Here is a 21,880-nt window from a genome sequence, read left to right as displayed (position 1 = left end):
CCGGGACACGAGACTGCCAGGAAAGAGGGTGAAGTGGGGCGAGCCCTCCCGCAGAGCACGCTGGGAAACGTGTGAATGAGTGGATGTGGCTACTGGTCTGAGGAGTGACCAGCGGGGAAATACATTCGGTGGAAGCCGCTGCGCGAGGCACGGCGGGAAGAGAGGCGGGAGGCCGCGCGGGGCATCCCGGCAGCAAGGGCCGGGCCGGGCATTGGCGCGGAGCATTGTGGGAGGTGGACGCCGCTCCGGGGCGGGTAGGTGAGTGGGGAGGGGCAGGAAGGGTGCACATCTGGGGGAGGGGAGAGGCACAGCTGGGTGGGACAGCCGGGATGGGAGGTGCTGCGGCGGGCGGGGCTGGGGGGAGTGCCGCGGCGGGCGGGGCTGGGAGGGATTGAGGAGGTAGGAGACGGCTGGGAGGGGCTGCACGAGGTGGGAGGCGCAGCTGGACGTGGGGGAGCATCCGAGGTGATGAAGTCCATCTGAGGACGAGGGGCTTGTCCAGGACGAGGACGCATATCTGGGGAGGACAACAGCTGTAGATGGGAAGAGGGGGTCACAGGCAGACTAGGCAGTGCATCTGGGCAGGAGGGTACCACAGATGAATTTTGGTGGCACTTCTGAGAATGGGCCACAAGGGAATGGGGCACACACCTGTAGGCGAAGAGTCCATACTAGTGAGGAAGACGTCTGGATATGGGAGCATCTCTGGGAAGCAGGGGCACAGCAGGATGTGGCAACCCACAGCGGTCACATCTAGGAGAGGGGCCACAGCTGCCTAGTATTATAGACACATCTGGGTAGGAGGGAGCCACGGGTGCTCCGAATATGAAGAATATGACGGGATGAGGGGTCCATTTGTGGGTGTGCAGAGCACATCTGGAGATGGAACGCCTTTAGAGGGGGGCACAGCTGAATGTGGGTTACAGCCCATGTGTAGGCATGGAAAGGGGAGTTGCATATGAATGGAGGCACTAGAGGTTACCACCAAATGTAGGAGACACATCTAGAAAGGGAGGAGATCCTATCAGGAAACTGGGAACACTTTGGAGTGTCCACCTCTGAGTTTAAAGGTCATTTTGGGAGAGGGACCCCAGCTGTCCCTAGGGGTCACAGCGATGGAGGAGAGGACCAGAATTGGAGTTCATGATCAGGAAGATATGTTCCAACTGTCCTAAGAATAAAGCAATGGGTGAGAGGAGGTCAGAGATGGGCTGGAGCTTCCTGTCTAGAGATTAACGGGTAGATCCTGCCCCAGGCCCCACCTGGATAGAGGAATCAGCGCAGAAGAGGCAGGCCTCAGATGGAGGACGCTGGATACCTCAGGAGGGGAAGGATCTGATATCCACTTGTCCTCGCACTCTTGCCACTCAGGCGCCCCAGGATGGAGCCCCCACCCGGCACGGCGGCGGGGCAGGAGGAGCAGGAGCTGCGGGAGAGGGCTTTCTTCTCGTGGGCCGAGTTCAGCCGCTTCTTCGACGCGTGGTGCCAGCAGCGTCTGGCCCTCTTCTTCGTTAAGAGCTCCATGCACCTAGCGCGCTGCCGCTGGGCCAGCGCGCCCCCGCTCTACACGCTCATCGACGTGCTCAAGTACAGCTACGTGCGGCTGGTGTGCAAGGACGTGCGCGCGCCCAGCCGGCCCGCCGTGGGGTGCGTGAGCTGAGCTGCTGTCCTGCCCAGTGCGGGAGGGGAGGGGGAGCAGGGGGGAGGGGGAGGCATGAGCCCCAACCCAGAGACTGGGAGGGAAGGATGCCACCTAAAACCGCTAAATACAGAGAGGCCAGGAGGGTCCAGGAGGGAAGCTTCCTGAGACGGAGACAGAGCCAGTTTGCTGGAGGGCTAAAGTCACACACAGAGGTTGAGCTTCACTTAACAGACTATTTTTTTTAACTTTCTTTAATGGAGGTACTGAGAGTTGAACCCAGGACTTCATGCATGCTTAGCATGCGCTCTCCCGCTGAGCTATACCCCCCACAACAGACTTTAACAGAGACCCACTCAGAGGCAGGGAGAGACGCAGACACACACACCCAAGAGACATAGAAAAAGAAAACTCCAGAAACATGGAGACATGGCACCAGAGACCCCAGACAAACAGGGGAGAGCCAGGTTTGGGACACATACAAAGAGCTGCAGAGAAAGCCACAGGACAAAGACAGAAAAAGAGCCATCCAGTCAATAAATGCAGGGCCCGGTCCCATGCTGGGAGCAAGGATATTTTACTTGGAGGAGGTGGGGAGTTTAGCATGACAAATTCCCCACCCTTCTGGAACTTTCATACAGGACAGAAGACTGACATTATGTGAACAAGCTCGCCAAATAGTTACCTCCAACTGTAATACCACAAAGGGCTTAAGAAAGCCAAGAGGGCTAGGAAATATACCCCGGTGGCCAGGGGTGTTTTAACTGACCCCAATTTTAAACCCTGAACCTTCCCTGTATGATGTCGGGTTTCCAGCATCCCTTGAAACATGGGAAGAGGCTGAGCCAGTATTCCCGTGTGGCAGAGGGCCACCCTGATTAGGTGGGGCATCAGTGCTCAGGTTTGCCCCAGACCCCACTGCTCTCTGCCACCTCTTCCTTCCTCGTTTTGCCTGCCTGGCCCTGACGCGTGTGAGGTGGAGACCCTTGAGTGAGGAGCCACGGGCAGGAGGGGAGTGCTTTGGAACACAGGCTCTGCCTGCAGGCTGCTTGAGGCCGGCTCCCCCACTTCCTGGGTGGGTCTCTTTGGGCAAGGACTTCACATCTCCAAGCCTCAGTGTTCTCATCTCTGAAAGGGGGTTATCACCATATTTGTCTCGTGGGGCTTTTGTGAGGTTACCGGCAGCCCAAGCGCAGGAAGGCGTTTAACTAGTGCCTGGAACACAGGGCGGCTGCGTACAAGATAGCTGTTACAGGAGTCAAGAGCACAGACCAGCCAGCCGGCAGCCTGGGTGCCAGCCTCGGCGCCACGGCTGATCAGCCCATTGACATTGAGCAAGGGACGTCACCTTTGGAGGCCTCAGTTTCCTCCCTGGGAAAATGGGAATGGTAATATTACTGATCTCCTAAATTTTGTGAGGATTAAATGAGCAAATGCAGGCAAATTGTTCAGAAACACGCCCAGGCAAGCCTCGCTAACAGTGACTTTTACTTACAGTTATTTAAACATTTATTGTGAGAACTAAGATTCTCAGTAGCTTGCCCGCTGCTTATTCTAGAAACAGACTTAGAAACAGACACTTACTGAACCTCTGCTGGGTGCATGTTCTTTGTGGGGCACGTGGAACCCTGAGCTGGTCTCTGCCCTTGGGCAGCTCAGGGCTTAATGGAGGAGACAAAGATAACAAAAAGAAAAGAAAAAAAAAGTAGCCCAAAGTCATGAGAAAGAGTAAAGAGGGAGATGGAGGAGGATAAAAGAGGAGTGGTCAGCTCTACTGCGAGCTTACAGCAGGGTGGTCCTGGAAGGCTTCCTGGAAGAGGTGACCAGTAAGTGGAGTCTTGAAGGATCTTATTTACACATGTATATATGTATAGTATTTGACTTAAACACATGGCATGTACTGTGCGTGAAGGCACTGTCTGTCTACAAATACCAGAGGGAGCCAGGGGGCAGGACAGTTGGGTTGGAGAGTGACAGGCTATCAAGGGGGTTAGAATGGTGTCTGGGTCTTGGGCCTGGCGACTGGGTGGACAATGGGATGGTCCCTGGATGGGGAGCCCAGGCATGGAGGTGGTTGACGAGCTGGTGGATGATGGCATGGAGCCCATTACTTCGAGCCCCTCTACCCTCCAGCCGCTTGGGCAGGGCCTCTTCTGCGCCTAGGGACCGAGGTCCAAGTCTGGAGGATTTGTATGTGAGAAAAGGCAGGAGATGTGGCTGGAATGGTGCCAAGGCCCAGACCTGTGGGGCTGAGTCTGAGGGCTGGGACTTTATCCTGGGGCCCTGGGGAGCCTCCAGAGGGCTGTGAGCAGGGTCAGCTCTGGATGTAGGAAGACCCTCTGGGAATGGACTCGTGGGGGATGGACTGGAGGGGAGAAACCAGAGGCCAGGGAGGCAGCTGGACCAGAGGCACTGTCTTTCCGGTCACTCCCTCCCCCTTTCCTGGAAGTTGCACAGGGGCCCCCAAGTCACCATCGCCGCATCTTCCCCTCTCCCAACCCAGCTCTCTCCGGCTCCTGCAACCCCCTAGCCTCTCACAGCACTATCCCCGCCCCACCCCGCCAGAACAAGATTGCCAACCTTTCCCAACACACACCAGCCTTGGAAAACACAAAGATCTTGAGCACCTGAAAGTTCACGAAGAAATGGGCTGGTGGACCGCACAAAGCAGTGGTCCTTTTAGAAGAAAAAAAGATGTTTCAAAATAGAGGCTACTTTTTAGTAACCACTTAGTAGGCACCAGACCCTTTTCTAACCGTTTATGTAATTTCATCCTCTTGTTTAAATCCTCCCAATGACCCTGCAAGGTCAGTATTACTATGACCCCCAATTTCCAGGTGAGCAAACTGAGGCAGAGAGGTTAAAGGACTTTGCCAAGATAACACAGCTGCTAAGGGGGAAAGCCAGGATTTGGACCCACACAGTTTGACCACAAAGCCCATGCTTTTAGTTACCATTTTCTCTCTGTCTCTCCCTCTCTCCCTTTTCTCTCATCTTCATTTCAGTCATGGATCATAAATATGAGAGTTAAGTGCGCCGACACCCAAAAGGCTTTTTGGTCCTAGAGGCTACGCTGTTTGTTCATTCATCCAAGAGGTTTCTTTTGAGCACCCACTATGTGCAGGATACATGTGTTTTAGATGCTGGAATTTCAGTGGGAGACCTCCCCATTCAGTGGGGGGGCCATTCGTTACAGGTGGGCATCAGTCTAGTCATTACCCCAATACGTGATGGAATCTGTCCTCGCCTAGGGATGGTCCTTCCTGGAGGAGGTGATGCTAGCTCTGAGTTACAAAGGATGAGTAGGAGTTAACGAGGGGAAAAGAAGGGAGAAGGAAGGATGTTTCATGAAGAAGGAAAGAACTTACAGTAGGTTGGTAACAGTGGAAATGGAAGAAAAGCGGGTGGTTTAGAGAGTTTAGGAGGCATGATAGGCCAGACTTGGTGATGGTGGCTTTGATGGGATGAGTGATGAGAGGTATGCCTTGGTGCTTGGGGTTCGGACAGTGGGATACAGTCATTTGCTCATCATATGTTTACCAAGCACCTCCCAGGGACTAGGGAATGTTTGAGGTGCAGGGAACACAGCAGTAAACGAAAGAGACCAAAATTCCTGCCCACGTGGAGTTTACAGTTAGAGGGGGTGGCTTTATTCCCCCAGATAGATGGAGAGAAATGGCAGAAACGGGGTGTTGAGGCCACAGTAAGTAGACACTGTTTGAGATACCAGGCCCCCACAGAGGGACGTGCTATGCTCTGGTAAGATGCACGGCTTCACAGAGAAGGTCACCTCCTCTGAATGGGGGCTCGTTCTAGGGGCTGAAACCCCCAGGCCCAGAGAAGTCAGACAAGAGAGTTTCACGAAAGCCCAAGAAACTGTTCTAGTGAAATGTACTGGAGAGAACACCATGAACTTGCCCTTTTGGTGGATCAGAAATGGCTGCAGGTTGGGAATTGCTTTCATTGCTTTCAACAAGGCCAAAAGCTTCAAACTCTGTCAGTTTTGAAAATCGCTCAGGCTCCTGGGTTTTCTTTACCTCGTGGGTGGAGGAGAAAAGGGGTGTGTCAAGGAACCTCTTCTGGTTTGACAAACACGGTTCTTAAATGTTTGGACCAGAGGTTCTCTGGGTGGGTCCTGAGAAGTCTCCCCCTCCTGAGGGGCCATTTGGAAACAACACGGCAGCATATTGGTGGACCGGGATGCCCCTGGCATTTACCACCTGGGAGCCAGGCTTCTCAACTATATGCCAGGCCCCCAACAGTCTATGTTACAAGGGTTGGCAAACTAGGAGCCCTCGGGCCAAATGCAGCCTGCACCTCATCTTTGTAAATAAAGTTTTATTGGCACACAGCCACATCCATTGATTTACACGTGGTCCGTGGCTGTGTTTGCAATCTAGCAACAGGATGTACCTATTGTTCCAACCTTTGCAGAACAAGCTCGCCACCTCTGCTCTATAAACATAAAACGTCCTACCAAAAATGCTGACATCAGCTCTCCTCCGTGAAGAAACAGAGACCCCCTTTCAGACAGCAGATGTCCACTTAAACACTATCAGGGAACCATACTCTTCTCTATGCTTGAAACAATTCTTAATGTTGAAAAAAAAATCATGATAAGCATCAAGGAGAGCGCGAAGGCAGAAGAGGGCAGGCGGCAGGGTGGTGTGACGGCGGCCGTGGTCCTTCCTCCCGCAGGCCCCCCCAGCCCGGCTGCCCGGCCTTCATCATCGTCAAGCTGAGCCCGCTGCGGGACCGCCTCGTGGTGACGGAGTGCCAGCTGACCCACTCGCACCCGGCCTGCCCGCTCGAGTTCGCCTACTACTTCCGCCCGGGCCACCTGCTGGCCAACGCCTGCCTGCCGGTGCGCACCACCAACAAGATCTCCAAGCAGTTCGTGGCCCCGGCCGACGTGCGCCGCCTGCTCTCCTACTGCAAGGGCCGCGACCACGGCGTCCTGGACGCCCTGCACGTGCTCGAGGGGCTCTTCCGCACCGACCCCGAGGCCAAGGTGGGGTCTCGCGAGAGGCAGGCTGGGGGCGGGGGAGAGCCACGCCCAAGTCTCGCGGGCCCATTCATTCATCCATCCTCCCACCCATCCATCCTCTCTCATTCATCCCTTCGCGCGTTCACTTCGTAAGTATTTATCCAGGCTTTGGGGAGGCGGCCGGCAAGACACACACCGTCCCTACCCTCATCCTCTAGGGCAGCGCCTCCAGTAGAACTTTTCTGCTGCGATGCTCATGCCGTATGATTCTGGGCTGTCCAGTATGGTAGCACCCAGCCACACGTGGCTGTTGGGTACTTGCAATGTAGCCAGGAGGATGGAGGAACCAAATTTTTTAAATTTTATTTTTTATTTTATTTTAACGAAGCGAAATTTTAAATAGTCACTGGCGGCGATTGGCTACTACAACCCTGCCGTTGTCGTGGGGGAAACCAACAATAGACAGATACATCCAAATGTGATATAATCTCAGTAGGGTTAGGGCCAGGAAAAAGAGGATCCAAAGTGATGGAAAGTGCTCCTTAAAAAAAAATTTTTTTTTTAAACTGAACAACACGAATAGAAAATGCACCAATGATTAGTATACAGTTTGATGAGTGTTCACAAAGTAAAAACACCTCTGTGCCCACCTCGCAGATCAAGACTCAGAAGGGAAGGTGCTACATGACATAATGTGATGGACTGGGGGTATCATAAAGGAGACGAGGGTGAGGGTGAGAGTGTGGACCCAGACAGTTGTAATGGTGCTATTTTAATTTGAGTGGTCAAGAAAGGCTTCTCTGAGGAAATGATGGCGAAGCAGAGGAGAGAGACTGGAGGGAGGGGACCCCTATTCTGTCTTCAGAAGGAAGCGAGTTCCTGGCAGAAGGAACAGCCGATTCCAAGGCCCAGAGTCTGGAGCAAGATCCATGTGTTGAAGGAACAGTGAGAATACTGCCCCTTCAGGAGGAATGTTTCTGCTGCTTTGATCCAACTTCAGGGCCAGGGTGGACTTGAAGGGAGGGAAAGAAGGAAGGAAGGAAGGAAGGAAGGAAGGAAGGAAGGAAGGAAGGAAGGAAAGAAGGAAGGGAGGGAGGGAGGGAGGGAAGAAAAGTGGTTACTCCTTCATGTCCTGGACATGCTTTTCTTTCATGCATGGAATAGGTCCCAACTCAGGATGAAGATGAGGCATGAACTCACTTTCCAGAATCAGGTCCAGAGCACTCCCCCTACCTCCATCTCATGCCCAATAACCAGCCCTCTTTCAAGCCACCAACCCAAACTCAGCCCTTTATCCACACATAATATTGAGTATGATTTTAACTAACATTTATCAGGCACTTGCTATGTGCTTTACCTGTTGTAATTCATTTCACTCTTACCAGCACATGACGAGGAAGGAGTCCATCATTCTTATCTTCATTTTCCAAATAAGGAAATGGAAGCACAGAAAGGTCAAGTAACTGGCCCAAAGTCACACAACTACTTAATGACAGAGCTGGACTTCAGACCTGCATGTTCTGGATCCATTGCCATGCTCTTCATCGCTCTGCTATTCCCCAGTTTGGAAATGAGGCTTGGACCCCTCCCTGTCAGTTCTAGCTCATTCCTGGAAACACCCTATGTAGAGTCGCCGCTGTAAGAAGCGGCCCATTCATAGCGAAAACTTCAATGCCTAGGGATTGTCCTTTTAACTCTCATTTGAAAGCTGTTGTGAAATCTAGCCTAAACCAAGGTTGGATCCCGGGATTTGGCCTGCCTTAATATTTTGAAAAGAAATGGGAAAGAAGTTCTAGAAAACCAAGAGACAGACCAGTGACAGAGTTACTCCCTTTTAAAAAAATATTTAAAATTTGGCCTTTTGAATATGTAAGACATTCACATGGTCCTAAATTCGAAAGGTACCGAAGGGTAAGTAGTGAAATACCCTCATCCCGTCCCATTCCTCAGGTCCCCGCAGAGGCTGCCAGAGTACCAGTTGCTTATCCATCTTTTATATGTGTTTCTATGATGCTCGACATGATCTGTGTCTGCGCTGTCCAGTAGGGTGGCTTGTGTGGCTATTGGGTGCTTGCAGTGTAGCTAGTGTGACCTAATTTAATGTAATTAATGGAAATTCAGCAGTCCCAAGTGGCTAGTGGCTTCTATATCAGACAGCACAGCGCTGTACCTACATAGATAGATTTGCATGTCTATTTTTAACCGTATTTCAGCCCCTACCCCAGCCAGGTAGCATCTTATACCCACTTTTTTGCATCTTGCTTTATATGTTGGGGCATACAGGCTGCTAGAGTTTTCTGTTCTTCCTCTGGGGCCAGTCAAATCCCCCTGAGAAAACTCTAGCCACCCAGCTGCCAGCTTCTGGGAGCCACGACAGGGGAAGAGGGCTGGGGAGCTGGCGTTCAGTCCTCAAGTTCCCCCGCCCCCGCTCCCTGCCATCAGATGATTTAACTGCTGCTTTAAAATTTTTTTTAAATCTTTTTTGGAAGGTATAATTCAGTTTACTTATTTATTTTTAATGGTGCTGCGGATAGAACCCAGGACCTCATGCATGTTAATATGTGCTCTACCGCTGAGGTATACCCTCCCGCCCAAGATCTAACTGCTTCTAAAACAACCTCATACTCTTCATTTAAACCTTCCTACCCTGCCTGGGTTTGCCAGTGCCTCTGGGGGACTCTGCTGTTGGTCCCACTTGCAAGCTTAGGAATCATGGATTTTTGTTGTTGTTCTTGTTTGTTTGTTTGTTTGTTTGTTTCCTCACCACTATCCTAACAAGTTTCATTTTTGTCTTTGTTTTCTTTTGGTGGGGGTAGGCAGTGGTCAACTTGTCCATCTGCTTTCCAACTTCCGTAATTTGATTCCTGTGGTTTCCTTTCCTGTTGCCTCTGCATCTTCAAAAAAAAAAAAAATCCCTTTTTTATGGGTTCAGGAAAGAGTGAAATTAGAGGGATGTGTTTAGTTCATCACCTTTACATGGAAGTTTCTCCTGGCTTTTTTTTTTTTTCTTGTAAGATACATCAAAAGAGTTCTGGATTATTACCACATTAAGGTAATAAAGAATTCTTTATTCCCGTCCCAAGACTAGGCTTAGCAACAATCGATATTATTCTTTCTGCTTCTAGCAGTTTCCCAAAAGAGGGATTATTTTTGAGCAGCTGAATGTCTGGGACCCCCTGCATTGAGGTGGCTCACCTGGCCTTGGGAAAGGGTCAGACAAGAAGAGTGTACCCAAAAGCCCCAGCCATAGTTTGTGGTCAAGACAGGGGCTGCTTCAACAGGGGAGGTGTTAAGACCTTTTATAATCTGCCCTGAGGTGGGAATGATGGGCTGAGGATTCCAATCACGTCTCCATTACCTTCTTTGTGGCTGGCTCCAGGGTTACCAACAAGCAAGCTGGAGAGAGCTGCATCTCACACGGAAATATTGCAGCCCTCTCTTACATGTATGCTTTGTCTGAGAAGGGTGAACATTGATCAGTGTGCTACTTTTGAGGAATACTAAATGGTCAACTGGTACAATTTGTCAGTGTCTATCAAAATGACCAAATCACTCACCCTTTGACTCCCTCTCCCTGATGAGAATTTGTCCTGAAGACATAGTTGTTCAGGTGCCAAATGACTTCTATGCAAGATTAATCATTGTGTTCATGAAAGCAAAAGATCAGAAATAACTAAAACCCACTGATGGGTAATGGTTACGTAAGATGGTGGGACATCTATTGATGGAATACTATGCAGCTTTAAACAAGAATTAGAGCAACTCTAGGAACTGATCTGAACAGATCTCTCGATTATAAAAAAAAAAGCAAGGAGCAAAACAGTGTACATAACATGTTTTATGTATAAAATGAAGAAAAGAATATATAGGTGTGCTTGCTCGTATTCACATAAAGAAACTCTAGAAGAATAATAACAAGAGATGTGGATGGACATGAGAATAACGAATGGCGACAAAGTGGTTAAAAATAGAGGTAGGAAGAGGAACTGGTGCTGGATAGCTTTGTATTATTTGGCTTTGAGATCTCGTGAATTTTTGCACATTTGAAGAATTAATTTTAAGAGAGAAGATGAAAAATAGACAATAGTCCCAGTGTGCTACACTGGTCTGTTTCTCTCTAGAAAAGAAAACTTCGGGATAAGCGATGAGGGTGCTAAGACGGTGACAGTCAGGATGGCCAGGGTTTTGCTGTAGTAACAAGTAGCGCTCGAATCTCACAGGCTTGCCCCATTGAAATTTAAGTCTCGTTCCTTGGCCAAAGCAAGTCACATGACCCTGCCAAACAGCAGGAGTGCCAAGATGCAGCCCTGCCAAGTGCCCAGGTCAGGGGAGAGCAGCGATTACTTGGCACAGGGTAAAAAACAACCACAGGTTTACAGAGGGCAGTTTGAGTGAGGGCCTCCCGGAGCCCAGTCTGAATCCGGGGCTCCTGTTTTCCCTGCTCTGTAGTTAACACTGACCTCTCGAAGCTCAGTCTCAGCCTTCGCCCTCCTCCTGGCTCCCAGAGGGCATCTTCTCTGGGTCCAATAGCCTATTTTTACATCAGACCAGCCATTTTCGGGGCGATATGGTAACAGCTGGAAACTTGATCTGATTTATATTCATAGACACTAGAAGCTTCATATACATTCTAGCTGTGCCCTTTACTGGCTGGGGAACATCCAAGAGGTTGTGAACAAGTTACGTAACTTCTTCGGGCCTTGGTTTGTTCATCTGTAGAATGGGAACAATAATAGATATTGTCTCCTAGGTTGTTGGAACTGATGTGTGAGGATTAGATTTGTGTGTGTGGAAGGAACAGTGCCCAGAACGTAGGAAGCTCTATATGGTGTAGCTATTCAGGCATAGTTTTTATTCTGTCATTGTTCACTGTGGGACAGTCTGGAGAATAGTATTATTCTGATCACATGAAAAAGGAGGGTGTGTGCTTGCATATAGGAAGAGGTGCGGATATGAAGTGTTAAGGAGCATGGTTTCTGACATTCACACTTGTGGAATCCGCCGTCTGTGGTTGCTGCATCCCTGTGCCACCGATTTGTGTGTCTGAGAGTGTACCCGCGCTCGTTTGCATCCTCAAATCTGCCCCATCCTGGGTTGCTCCATCCCCGTTCACTGCCATCCCCTGTGCACCTCAACCCAGCAGCATGTGAGTCAGGTCTGTGGGATCACTTTTGCAAAGAGTATAGTGGTAAGGAGCATGGCCCCTGGGCCCGAGCTGCCTGGGTTCAAATCCCAGCTCTGGTGCTTGCTACCTTCGTAACTCCAGTCAAGCGACTGAACCACTCTGTGCCTCGGTTTCCCCATCTGATAAATGGGGATGGTAATAGCAGGACCGGTTGTACAGGATTGTTATGGGGATTGAAAGAGTTAACGCCTTGGAACTTTTGGTACCAAGAAGTCACTTTGCGTGTGGGGTTCGTTCTCTTCAGCACTTTATACACCTGAAATCAGCTTGTGCAAGTTTATCTTCGGTTTGCAGGCTGTCTCTTTCCCCTCTAAGGTGTCTTACTGGCTCCTGAAGCAGTGCTTGGCACATCTGATTTGCTCAGAACATATCTGGTAGATAAATTCATTCATTTGTGTATTCCCCCAACTTCATCAAATGTCACCACACCACTTCAATGTCACCCACGCATTTCCCCAAACTCCTTGCTTCCCCCACCCCTGTTTTTTTCTTTACACACACACACACATACACACAAGATTTTATATATTTATATTTATTTAATGATCCAGGGACTTTGGTTAACTGAAGCTCCCAGTCAAGTGGATGATCAGGAGGTGCTCATGGAGAGTATTCTGAGTACTTTCTTGATGAAAACCATTTGAAAGTCAGTTTGGCTAGATAGAAAATCTTTGGCTCAAGTTCCTTTTCTTTTTCTTTTTCTTTTTCATTTAACAGCTTTATTGAGATATAATTCCCATATCATAACATTCCCTGTTTTCAAGTGTACAGTTCAGTGTGTTTTCAATATATTCACCAAGTTGTAAGACCATCACCACTATCTAACTCCAGGACACTTTCATCATCCCCCAAAGAAACCCCCTACCCCATCAGCATTCACTCCCCATTCCCTCCTCCCTCCAGCCCCTGGGACCCACCAGTCTACTTTCTGTCTTTGTAGATTTGCTTACTCTAGACATTCAAATGGAAACATACCAATGGCCCCCACCGTGATTCTTAATGACCTGGGTTCGACTCCCAGCCTCACTGCTTGTTGGCTTCATGGCCTGAAACAAGTCACTCCCCTGTGGAGTTAGGGTCCCTAAGACCACCTTCGGGTTCCATGGGACTCATACAACTCAGCAAAGCTGTTATTTATACTCACGGTTAAAGTTTTTTACAGTGAAATGATACAGAGTGAAATCAGCCAACGAGCGCATGGGGCAGTCTGGGGAGACCAGATGCTGCTTACATTTGTCTCTCCCAGGGGAGGCATCTGGACAGTGATTATTGCTCCCGGGCAACGATGTGTGACAACATGCACCAAGTATTGCCCACCAGGGGGGCTCACCCGAGCCCTGAGTCTAGGGTTTTTATTGGGGTTTGGTCATGGACACATGGCTGACTGCCTGAGTGGCTGACCTCAGGCTCAAGCCCCTCTAGAGGTCAAGTCCAAGGCCCCCACTATAAATCGGCTGTTAGCATAGATTGTACAGAGTGGCCCAAGCCCCCAGGTGAAGGAAGTCACTCTTATCAGGCAGGACATTCCAAGGGCTTGGAGGCGCTTTCCCAGGAGTCAGGATAGAGCCAAATGTTTCTTTGGAATGTGCAGGATTTGGACAAACCAGACCTGCTGAGTTAATCCTTTACTGCAAACCTGGAATCTTTCACCCTCAGTTTCCATGTCTATGATATAAGGAAGATAATGGTCACTGTCTCAGCAATGAACCTCACTCAGTCAGAGGGCCCCACACCAACCCTAGTACCACTAGCCCTTCTCTTTAGCATGCCCTCCGTGCTCTGGAAATAATAATAGTAATAGTAGCAGTTGTCACTCAATAAACACTGGCCTTGCACCAGGCACTGTGCTACACGCTTCATGCAGATTAACCCATTAAATCCTCATAGCAACTTTGTAGGGTCAGTGTAGCTATTCTCCCCACCTTTGAGGATGGGAGCAGCTCTCATCCTCAGACACAGCACAGAGAAGTTCAGACACTTTCCCTAAGTCACACAGCTGGTGCATACATTCACATAGCTAGTAAGAGGAAGAACCTGGCTTTGTATCCCTAGAGTCTGGCTCCAGGGTCCAGGAACACTTAACTGTCCAGACATTGGGCCTCTGCGCTGAAGGCAACACTGGTTGTGCTATTGTTCACAGAGTCTTGGCCAGTCCAACAGGGCAGGACTGGGGCCAGTCTCAGTCCCCTCTCTCTCCTCAAGGCTAATAGGACATGAGGCACACACTAGGTGCTCAGTAAATGCTGTTCAATGAACAAAAGGCTATGCAAGAAAAGCTTCTGTGCCCTCTTTAGAAAGAAACCCCAATATCAGAAATCTAAGTTTTCTCTTTAAGAATGGAAGTCAGCTTCTAATTAGACAAGTGCTTGCCATCTCTGGGAAAGTCTCAAGGCAAATACATTTTGCTGTATTTTCTTTTCTCTTATTCCTGCCTCTCAAGGAGAAAAAGATCAGAACTTACCTAATACCATAGAAACATGTAAGGTATTGGTTTTTAACCCATTGTTCCTATTACGATTTTGTTCTTCTTTTTGGGGGGAGATGTAATTGACATATGACATTATGTTAATTTCAGGTGTACAGTACAATGATTTGATATTTATACATAGTGAAATGATTACCATGTTAAGTCTAGTTAACATCTGATGACTTTTATCTTTATGTTAGTTTCTCGACTGGTGTCGTCAATTAGAATTTTCTATGATGATTGAGACATCCTTGATCTGCATCACCCAATGGAGTAGGCAGTAGCCTCATGTGGCTTTCGGGTACTGAAATATGACCAGTGTGACTGACCAACTGAATTTTTATATATTTAAAAATATTAATTTAAATGTAAATAATTACATGTGGCTGGAGGCTACTGTATTGGACAGAGCAGTTCCAGATGGAAACATCTGCTGAGACCAATGAAATCATAAAGTCATAGTAGATATAAAAATTAACAATGGTTGAAAAAAATGTAACTCATTCAGCGATAAGCTGACTAGGCTTTTTTGTAACATTTATTGAACTTCTTTTTGATTTAAGACGCTTTATGTATAATTTCAGGATTAGGGAAGCAATTTTCTTGTTCTTTCTGGACTCGACTCAACCTTTTTTCTTTCTTTTTTAAAAATAGAATTGGGTTTGATTTTTGTTTTTCCTTTAAAAGCTAAGAACTGTGTATTGCTTTTTAACCGGTTTTGTAGGAGGAAGTTAGGTTATGGCAGAATGATTTGTGAAGAGATCCGTGCTCAAACCATAGTCCAATCTGGGTTCTGCAGCTTGGAGTCAGCTCTGACAGAGACTGGCTGAAAGAGCATAGCCGCCTGCCTGGTAGAGGGGGTCTTAGCTGATCGCTGCTTATCTCCCTACCCCATTAAAGGTCTTTCGTGCAATAATAAAGAGGCCAGACTGGCTGAAGCCAAGGCAGACAAGAGGGATGGAAGATGAGGTCCAAGGGCCTGATCACCCAGTGCGTAGCCATGGCATGAACTCTGGATTTGACTTGAAGTGTGATCGCAAGTTCTGGGAAGGGTTTTTAAGTGGGGTGGGGGTGATCTGATTGGAGTTTTAAAAATGTCTCCCCATGTGGGGACAGACAAGAGGGCTCAGGAGGAGACAGGGAGCCCAGTAAGGAGGCAGCCACAATAACCCAAATAAGAGATGGCAGGGAAGCTTTGACCAGGATAGTGGTCATGGGCGTGGGGAGAAGAGGTCAGATTCTGGACTCCTTTTGAAGATCGTTGCTAGGATGTGGGGATGGATTGCATGTGCAGAGTGAAGAAAGAGAAGAACCAAGAGCCAGTCTGAGCTCTGGAGTGGATGGTGGAGTCAGAAGAGGCAGGTTAGAATCAAGGTGGGTATTTAGAATCAAGGGTGGCTTTGGGCCATCAATCTCAGGCGACATGTGAGCTGTCCAAGGGGCCATACTGTTGCTGAAGCAGTTAAATAGGTAGGTCTAGAGCCTCGGGATACAGACCTAGGAGTTATCAACTTAGAGATGCTGAAGGCCGTGTGACTAAATGAGATGCCCTTCGCAGAGCCTAAAGACAGGAGAGAGGAGAAGAGCGGGCCAGAACAGAATCTGCGATGCAGTGACATTTAGAGGTGGAGCAGAGGGCGAGGGGCAGGCAGAAGAGACTGCAGAGGAGAGGCCTGGGAGCAAGGAGGAAAGTCAGGATCCTCCAGGGTGACAGAGGCCAAGAGAGACCCATGATCCAGAAAGGGTCGGCATTACTGTACTGATTGCTGCTGAGAACTCAAGTAAGATAGTAGTGATGGCTGGGATTTGACACATGCCAGGCATCACTGCAAGTTCTGAGCATGAATAATCTCCTTGTAGCCTCACCACAACTATTAGCTAGACATTATTATTCCCATTTTGCAGACAAGGAAATTGAGACTAAAATGCTAGGGGGAAGTCCCTTGCCCAGGATCCCACAGCTAGAAAGAGACAAAGACCGGATTCAGACCTAGACTGTATTCCCTGAACTTGCACTCCAGAGAAGAGGCCAGTGGTTACGCTGCACACTCGCACCCTGGTGCACTCAGTTATTCAGGATGTATTGCGCTTTTGCCCAGGCCAGACGCCATTCAGAGCACCGAGGGATGCAAAAGTGAACGGAAACAATAGCCTTGGGGGGCTTACCTTTTAGGAAGGGTAGACAGGCAACAAGCAAACCAATAAATAAAGATGTAACGTGCTTCACAGAGGTGTCATGGCTGTAAGTGTAGAGAGAGCCAGGGTGTCTGTGCCGCTGAGTACAAACTCGTACTGCTTGCCACACGACAGGCCAATAAATCTAGAGATGACTTGTTAGGGCAAGGAATAGCAACTTTATTCAGAGAGCCAGCTGACTGAGAAGATGGTGGACTAGTGTCCCAAAGAAACATCTTGCCCGGGTTTGGATGCCAGTTTCTTTTATAGAACAAAGACAGGGGAGATGAGGAGGTAAAGTGAAAAAGGCAGTGAGCTGTTGCAAATATTTCCTGGTTCTGGCCAGACTCCAGAGGGGATGTGTAAATTTGTTTCCTGCAGCCATGCATAGGTGGGCCTGGTCAGGGTGTTTCCTGTGAGCTAAACAAAGGCATTTTAGCTTAAGGCTCAGGCATGGGAGGCAGGGTTCCCAGAGATGAGCCCTCACGTATAATTTAAGCTTATTGGCAACATCCCTTTGGTGATTAACTTGTAGCAAAAGCAATAGAATACAAATGTTAAAGTAAAAGAAACAGATCCAATATGGAGTCAGATTTGTTCTTCCTTATTACATTTGCTTAGGTGGGGTGGTCAGAGAACTTTTATGAGCTTGTGGTCTTTAAGCAGGGATGATAATTATAGTATAACAAACACTTAGCACTTACTATTTGTCCAGTGAGTTTTGTAGGATAATGGTAATATTTGTGCCGGGCAGTGTTTCTCAATGTTTTAATTCATTTCATTCTTCCAATCACAGACATAGTCTCATCATCATCATTTTGTGAATGAGATGAAGGTCAGGGCAGTTGCCAGAAGCCACACAGCCAGGAAGTGGGGGCTCCGGGCGGTTTCAGTTCCCAGAAGGGAAAACTGGGAAACAAGGAGGTTAAGGAGGAAACTGAGGCACAGGGAGCTGAAGTCACAAGGTTAGAAAGTGGTGCGGCCAGGACTCAAACCTAGGCAGTCTGCCTGCACAGTCTATGCGTTATACTCCTAGCCCAGTGGCTCTCTTACTTGAACATGCGTGGGAATCCCCCGGAGGGCAGATTGCTGGGCCCCTTCCCCGGAATTTCTGACTCAGCAGGACTGCGGTGGGGCTGAGAATATCCATTTCTATCAAAGTCCCAGCAAGTTTGCTGACGCTGGTGGTCCGGGGTCTACCCTTTGAGAACCATGCCCTAGGCTGCCTCTCAGCGCGTGAAGGAATGAATACTCAGTTCCCAGTAGAGGAAACTGAGGCTCAGAGAGGTGGTCTAGTAGGCAAAAATCACAGTTATTAGGTGGTGGTGTCAGGATGGTAAAACCAGGTAATCTGCCTCCTGGATCCGCATTTTTAACCATTCCCCTGCACCGCCTCCTGCGGGTCAAAGGAATCAATGCACGCACGTCTGAAGGAATGGATGGATTCGCGTTGCCCTAGATGGGGGCAAATCGCGGGCGGGGCGACCTCCGGCGTCTGCTGACCGCTGTCCCTGCCTCCCCGTCTCCGCCCGCAGGTGAAGCTGGTGTTCGTGGAGGACCAGGCAGTGGTGGAGACCGTGTTCTTTCTGACGTCGCGCACGCGGGCGCTGCTGCGGCGCTTCCCGCGCATGCTCCTGGTGGACCGGCTGCCGGGGCTGCAGGGCGCGCTGGACCTGCTGGCGGTGCTGTGCGTGGACGGCGCGGGCCGCGCGCGCCAGGCCGCCTGCTGCGTGGCGCGGCCGGGCACGCCGAGCCTGCTGCGCTTCGCGCTGGCCTCGCTGCTGCAGAGCGCGCCCGACGTCAAGGGCCGCGTGCGCTGCCTGACGGCCGGGCCCGAGGTGGCGGCGCAGCTGCCCGCCGTGCGCCAGCTGCTGCCGGGCGCGCGCGTGCAGATCTGCCGCGCGCAGGGCCTGGAGACGCTCTTCAGCAAGGCGCAGGAGCTGGGCGGCGCCCGCCGCGAGGACCCGGGCCTGTGGCCGCGCCTGTGTCGCCTGGCGGGCGCCCTGTCGCCCGCCGCCTACGCCGAGGCGCTGGCCGAGCTGCGCGCCCACGGCCCGGCGGCCTTCGTCGATTACTTCGAGCGCAACTGGGCGCCGCGCCGCGACATGTGGGTGCGCTTCCGCGCCTTCGAGGCGGCGCGGGACCTGGACGCGTGCGCTCTGGTGCGCGGCCACCGCCGGCGCCTGCTGCGCCGTCTGAGTCCCTCGCGCAGCGTGGCGCAGTGCCTGCGAGACCTGGTGGCCATGCAGTGGGCCGATGCGGCTGGGGAGGCGGCGCCCGACGTCTCCGACGATGGGGGGCCTTGGCTGGAGAGTGAGCCGGGGAGGGGAAGCCGGGTAGAGAAGGAGAGGCCGAAGGGCCTGAAGGAGACTGGGGACTGGGGAGGGGCCCCGAAAGAAGGAAGTATTTGGAGAGAAGCCCAGTTAGAGAAGGAGTGGATCAGGGGACTGGAGCCCAGAGACCGGGGAGGGGCTCAGGCAGAAAGCGAGAAGGGGAGGGGGTTGCAAGTTCGAGATTGGAGAGGGCTCCAGTCGGAAAACCAGAAGACAAGAGGTCTAGAAGGGAATGTCTGGAGAGGGTCCCAGTTGGAGAAGGAGCACTTGAGAGGTCCCGAGATCAGAGACTGGAGGGGGAGTCCGTTGGAGGGTGAGAAAGATGGCGGACTAGAAGGTTATATTTGGAGGGGGGCCCCGTTGGAGGCCCAGAGATTGAGAGGATTGGACGGGTACACTCGGAGGGTGGCCCAGTTGGAGGACCGAAGGGTTAGGGTGCTGGAGACTGCAGACGGGAGGGGGACCCCGCTTGATTATGAGAGGGCCGGGAGTCTGGACGGGAACACCTGGAGCCGGGCCCGGTTGCAAGATGAGAGGGCGAGTGGACTGAAAGCCAGAGACTGGAAGGGGCCTCAGTGGGAAGCGGAGAAAGGAAGGGGGCTGGAGGTCCAAAACTGGAGGGGGAGCCATATGGAGAAGCCGGTGGAATTAGCCCCTGAGAACGGAGACCAAAGGGGGCCCCAGTGGGGAGATGGGAGGCAGAAAGGGCCAGAGACCAGAGAAGAGAGAGGAGTGAGGTTGGGTGTTAAAAGAAGGAGGGACCTGGGGGATGTAGTTCTGGTCCAGCTGGGGGACCCGAGGGGGACAGGCCTGCAGAATGGAGATGGAGAGTGTGCCCGGTCTGGGGGCCCCCAAAGCAGAGGAATGCAGGGGGCGGAGTGTGGAGACACTGGAGGGAGGTGTCTAGGGCTGGGGAATGGAGTCCCCAGCGGCACCCCTATGGGGACTGTGTTTGAGGGCGACCCAGAATGGGCAAGGATAAGGAGGATGGACTTGGCAGCTGGGGAGAGCCTGCAGGAAGGAAGTGGAGAAGAAGGCCCAAGGGAACCAAAGAGGCCTTGCTGCCCCTCGGGAGAGGAGGAGGTGGACTGGGAGCCCCTGGCCAAGTTCCGAGCAGCCTGCGGACCAGAGCTGGCCGACCTGGTGGCGGAAGAGCTGGCCTTCGCCCGGCAGCACGGGACCCGTGGTTTCCACTGGATGGGAGCCGGCTTTGCCCTGAAGGACGGCACCTCGGACTTCTTCCTGGATGGAGCCCTGACACGCTGCAGCTGCTCCATCCACGCCGCCCGCCGCCTGCCCTGCCGCCACCTCTTCGCCGCGCGCCTCCTCACCGGGGCGGCCTTATTCCACATGGACCTGCTCAGGGATTGCTGGGGGAGAGCCCCGGAGCCCTGAGTCTCCCGGCCCCCGCCCGTCACCCTCCACTGTGAGGGCGGGAGGGCATTCTTCGATCCCAAAGATAACAGGGCTGATGCCAAGGAGGCCACCCCAGCCCCCCCGGCCATCCCCTGTGTCATCCAGGGACCTCATCTTGGCAGTTTGCCTCTCTGGGTCCAAGGGGAAGCCGACGGTGTGGTCTCTGAGGTCCTGGAGCCGCAGCTGTGGGAGATGGTGGTGGCCAGGGTGGATCCCAAGGGCTTGCCTCAGGAGAGGAAATGCGTGATAAGGGACGTAGACAGGTCAGCCCAGGGCAGGAGGAAGAAGGGGATAAACGTGGGGGAGGGGAGGACACCAGGATGAGGGGACAGCCTGGCAGAGGTGGGAAATAGCAAGGGGTAATGAAGGAGATGTAAGGGGTGGAAGGACAAAGGGGCGACACACATGGAGGAGAGAGGACAAGAAAAGAGGCAGAAATAGGGAAGAAATGGGGGCAGGCAGAGGAAGGCAGGAGAGGAGAGGGGGGCCAGGGAGGGGAGAAAGAGACAAGAATGGTGGAGAGGGAAAGAAAAAGCAGCTGACAAAGGAAAGGTACAGGTGATGGGGAAGGAAGAAATGAGAGGGGAGTGATTTTGGTATTTCTGTAAGGCCTGGAGTCTTGGGTCCCCTTTGCCTTCAGGTTGTTCATTCCCGGAAGAGGCAGAACGAGAGGGGGCACTGGGAGTCTGGTGGGATGGGCTGGAGGCTCACCAGTGGGGAAGGGGAACTGTCTGGAATATAGTGGTGCAAGATTGGAATAAAACTATTATTTTGGTTTCTGTGCTGAGTTCTTGGCTCATGGGGAAGGGTGGGAGGCCCAGACCCACAGGGAAATTGAGATGATCCAGCAGTCCTTCATTTTTTTTTTTCTATCAACAGGGCCCTCCTGGGCTAGATAGAATGAAGGGGCCCCAGATGAATCCATCTGCATGGCAACTCAGCCCTCATCCTCCCTGCCTGGACCAGAATGCCGTGGTGGCAACTTGTCAACATCCATGGATTCCACCCTCCAATGACTAGCCCATGGCAATCTTGGCCACTGAGCTGGGGATTGGTTTCAGGATGGACGTGAGACCCGATCCTGGCCGATGGGTCTGTTTAGGGTGGGAGGCTTCCAAAGGATTTCTCAGTCTTGAGGAGAACCCCCTGAATGATAGCATCTTGCTATCACATGAGGATGACAGAGCTAAGAGCTAAAGAAAATCTGCACACTTGCTTGACCTGATTGAGTCCCTAGAGTCTGCCCTACTGGAGGGCTTTGTAAGAGAAAAGATATTTTCATGCTTGAGGTGATCTGAGTTGGGATTTCTGTCATCACAACTGGTGAGGGGGACTGAGTTCTGTAGGTAACAGACATCCGTGCGGAATTCGCTCAGCACTTTTCAAACTTTAATGTCAACGTGCATCATCCTTGTTAAAGTAAAGCTGGATCTGGAGGTCTGCGGTGCTTTTCTGATGATGTGGTTTCTGCTGGATTGGGGAGCGCACTTCGAGTAGCAAAAAAAGGAGCTCAATGTAAAAGGTCATCCAGCCATTCATGTCACCGGGACACCAAAGGCTTTGAGGGCAGCTGAATCCAGGGTCTCAAATAATGTCAGGTTTTGCCCTTGTCTTCTGTCCTTTGTGCCATAGTTTTCTTCAAAAGAAGGCTTTCTCCTGTGGCTGAGAAAGAGAGCTA

General features: G+C 51.2%; 1 protein-coding gene across 2 annotated transcripts; it reads left to right on the top strand.

Moving 5' to 3' along the window:
* Positions 1-44: 44 nt before the first annotated feature.
* Positions 45-21,035, top strand: ZSWIM9 (zinc finger SWIM-type containing 9). 2 transcript variants are annotated; one of them, XM_072966752.1, is made up of 4 exons: positions 45-254; positions 1,372-1,647; positions 6,338-6,650; positions 17,989-21,035. In XM_072966752.1, the coding sequence occupies exons 2-4, from the start codon at positions 1,382-1,384 to the stop codon at positions 20,179-20,181; spliced, it is 2,772 nt and encodes a 923-aa protein (XP_072822853.1). In that variant the 5' UTR covers positions 45-254; positions 1,372-1,381; the 3' UTR covers positions 20,182-21,035. The 2 variants fall into 2 exon arrangements, with proteins under 2 accessions (XP_072822853.1, XP_072822852.1); XM_072966751.1 differs by having other exon boundaries at positions 45-258.
* Positions 21,036-21,880: the final 845 nt, after the last annotated feature.

This window comes from Vicugna pacos, chromosome 9 (assembly GCF_048564905.1).
Source record: "Vicugna pacos chromosome 9, VicPac4, whole genome shotgun sequence".
Classification (NCBI taxonomy): domain Eukaryota; kingdom Metazoa; phylum Chordata; class Mammalia; order Artiodactyla; family Camelidae; genus Vicugna; species Vicugna pacos.
The sequence above is the reverse complement of the archived record's forward strand: the minus strand, read 5'-3'. Positions and strand labels throughout refer to the sequence as shown.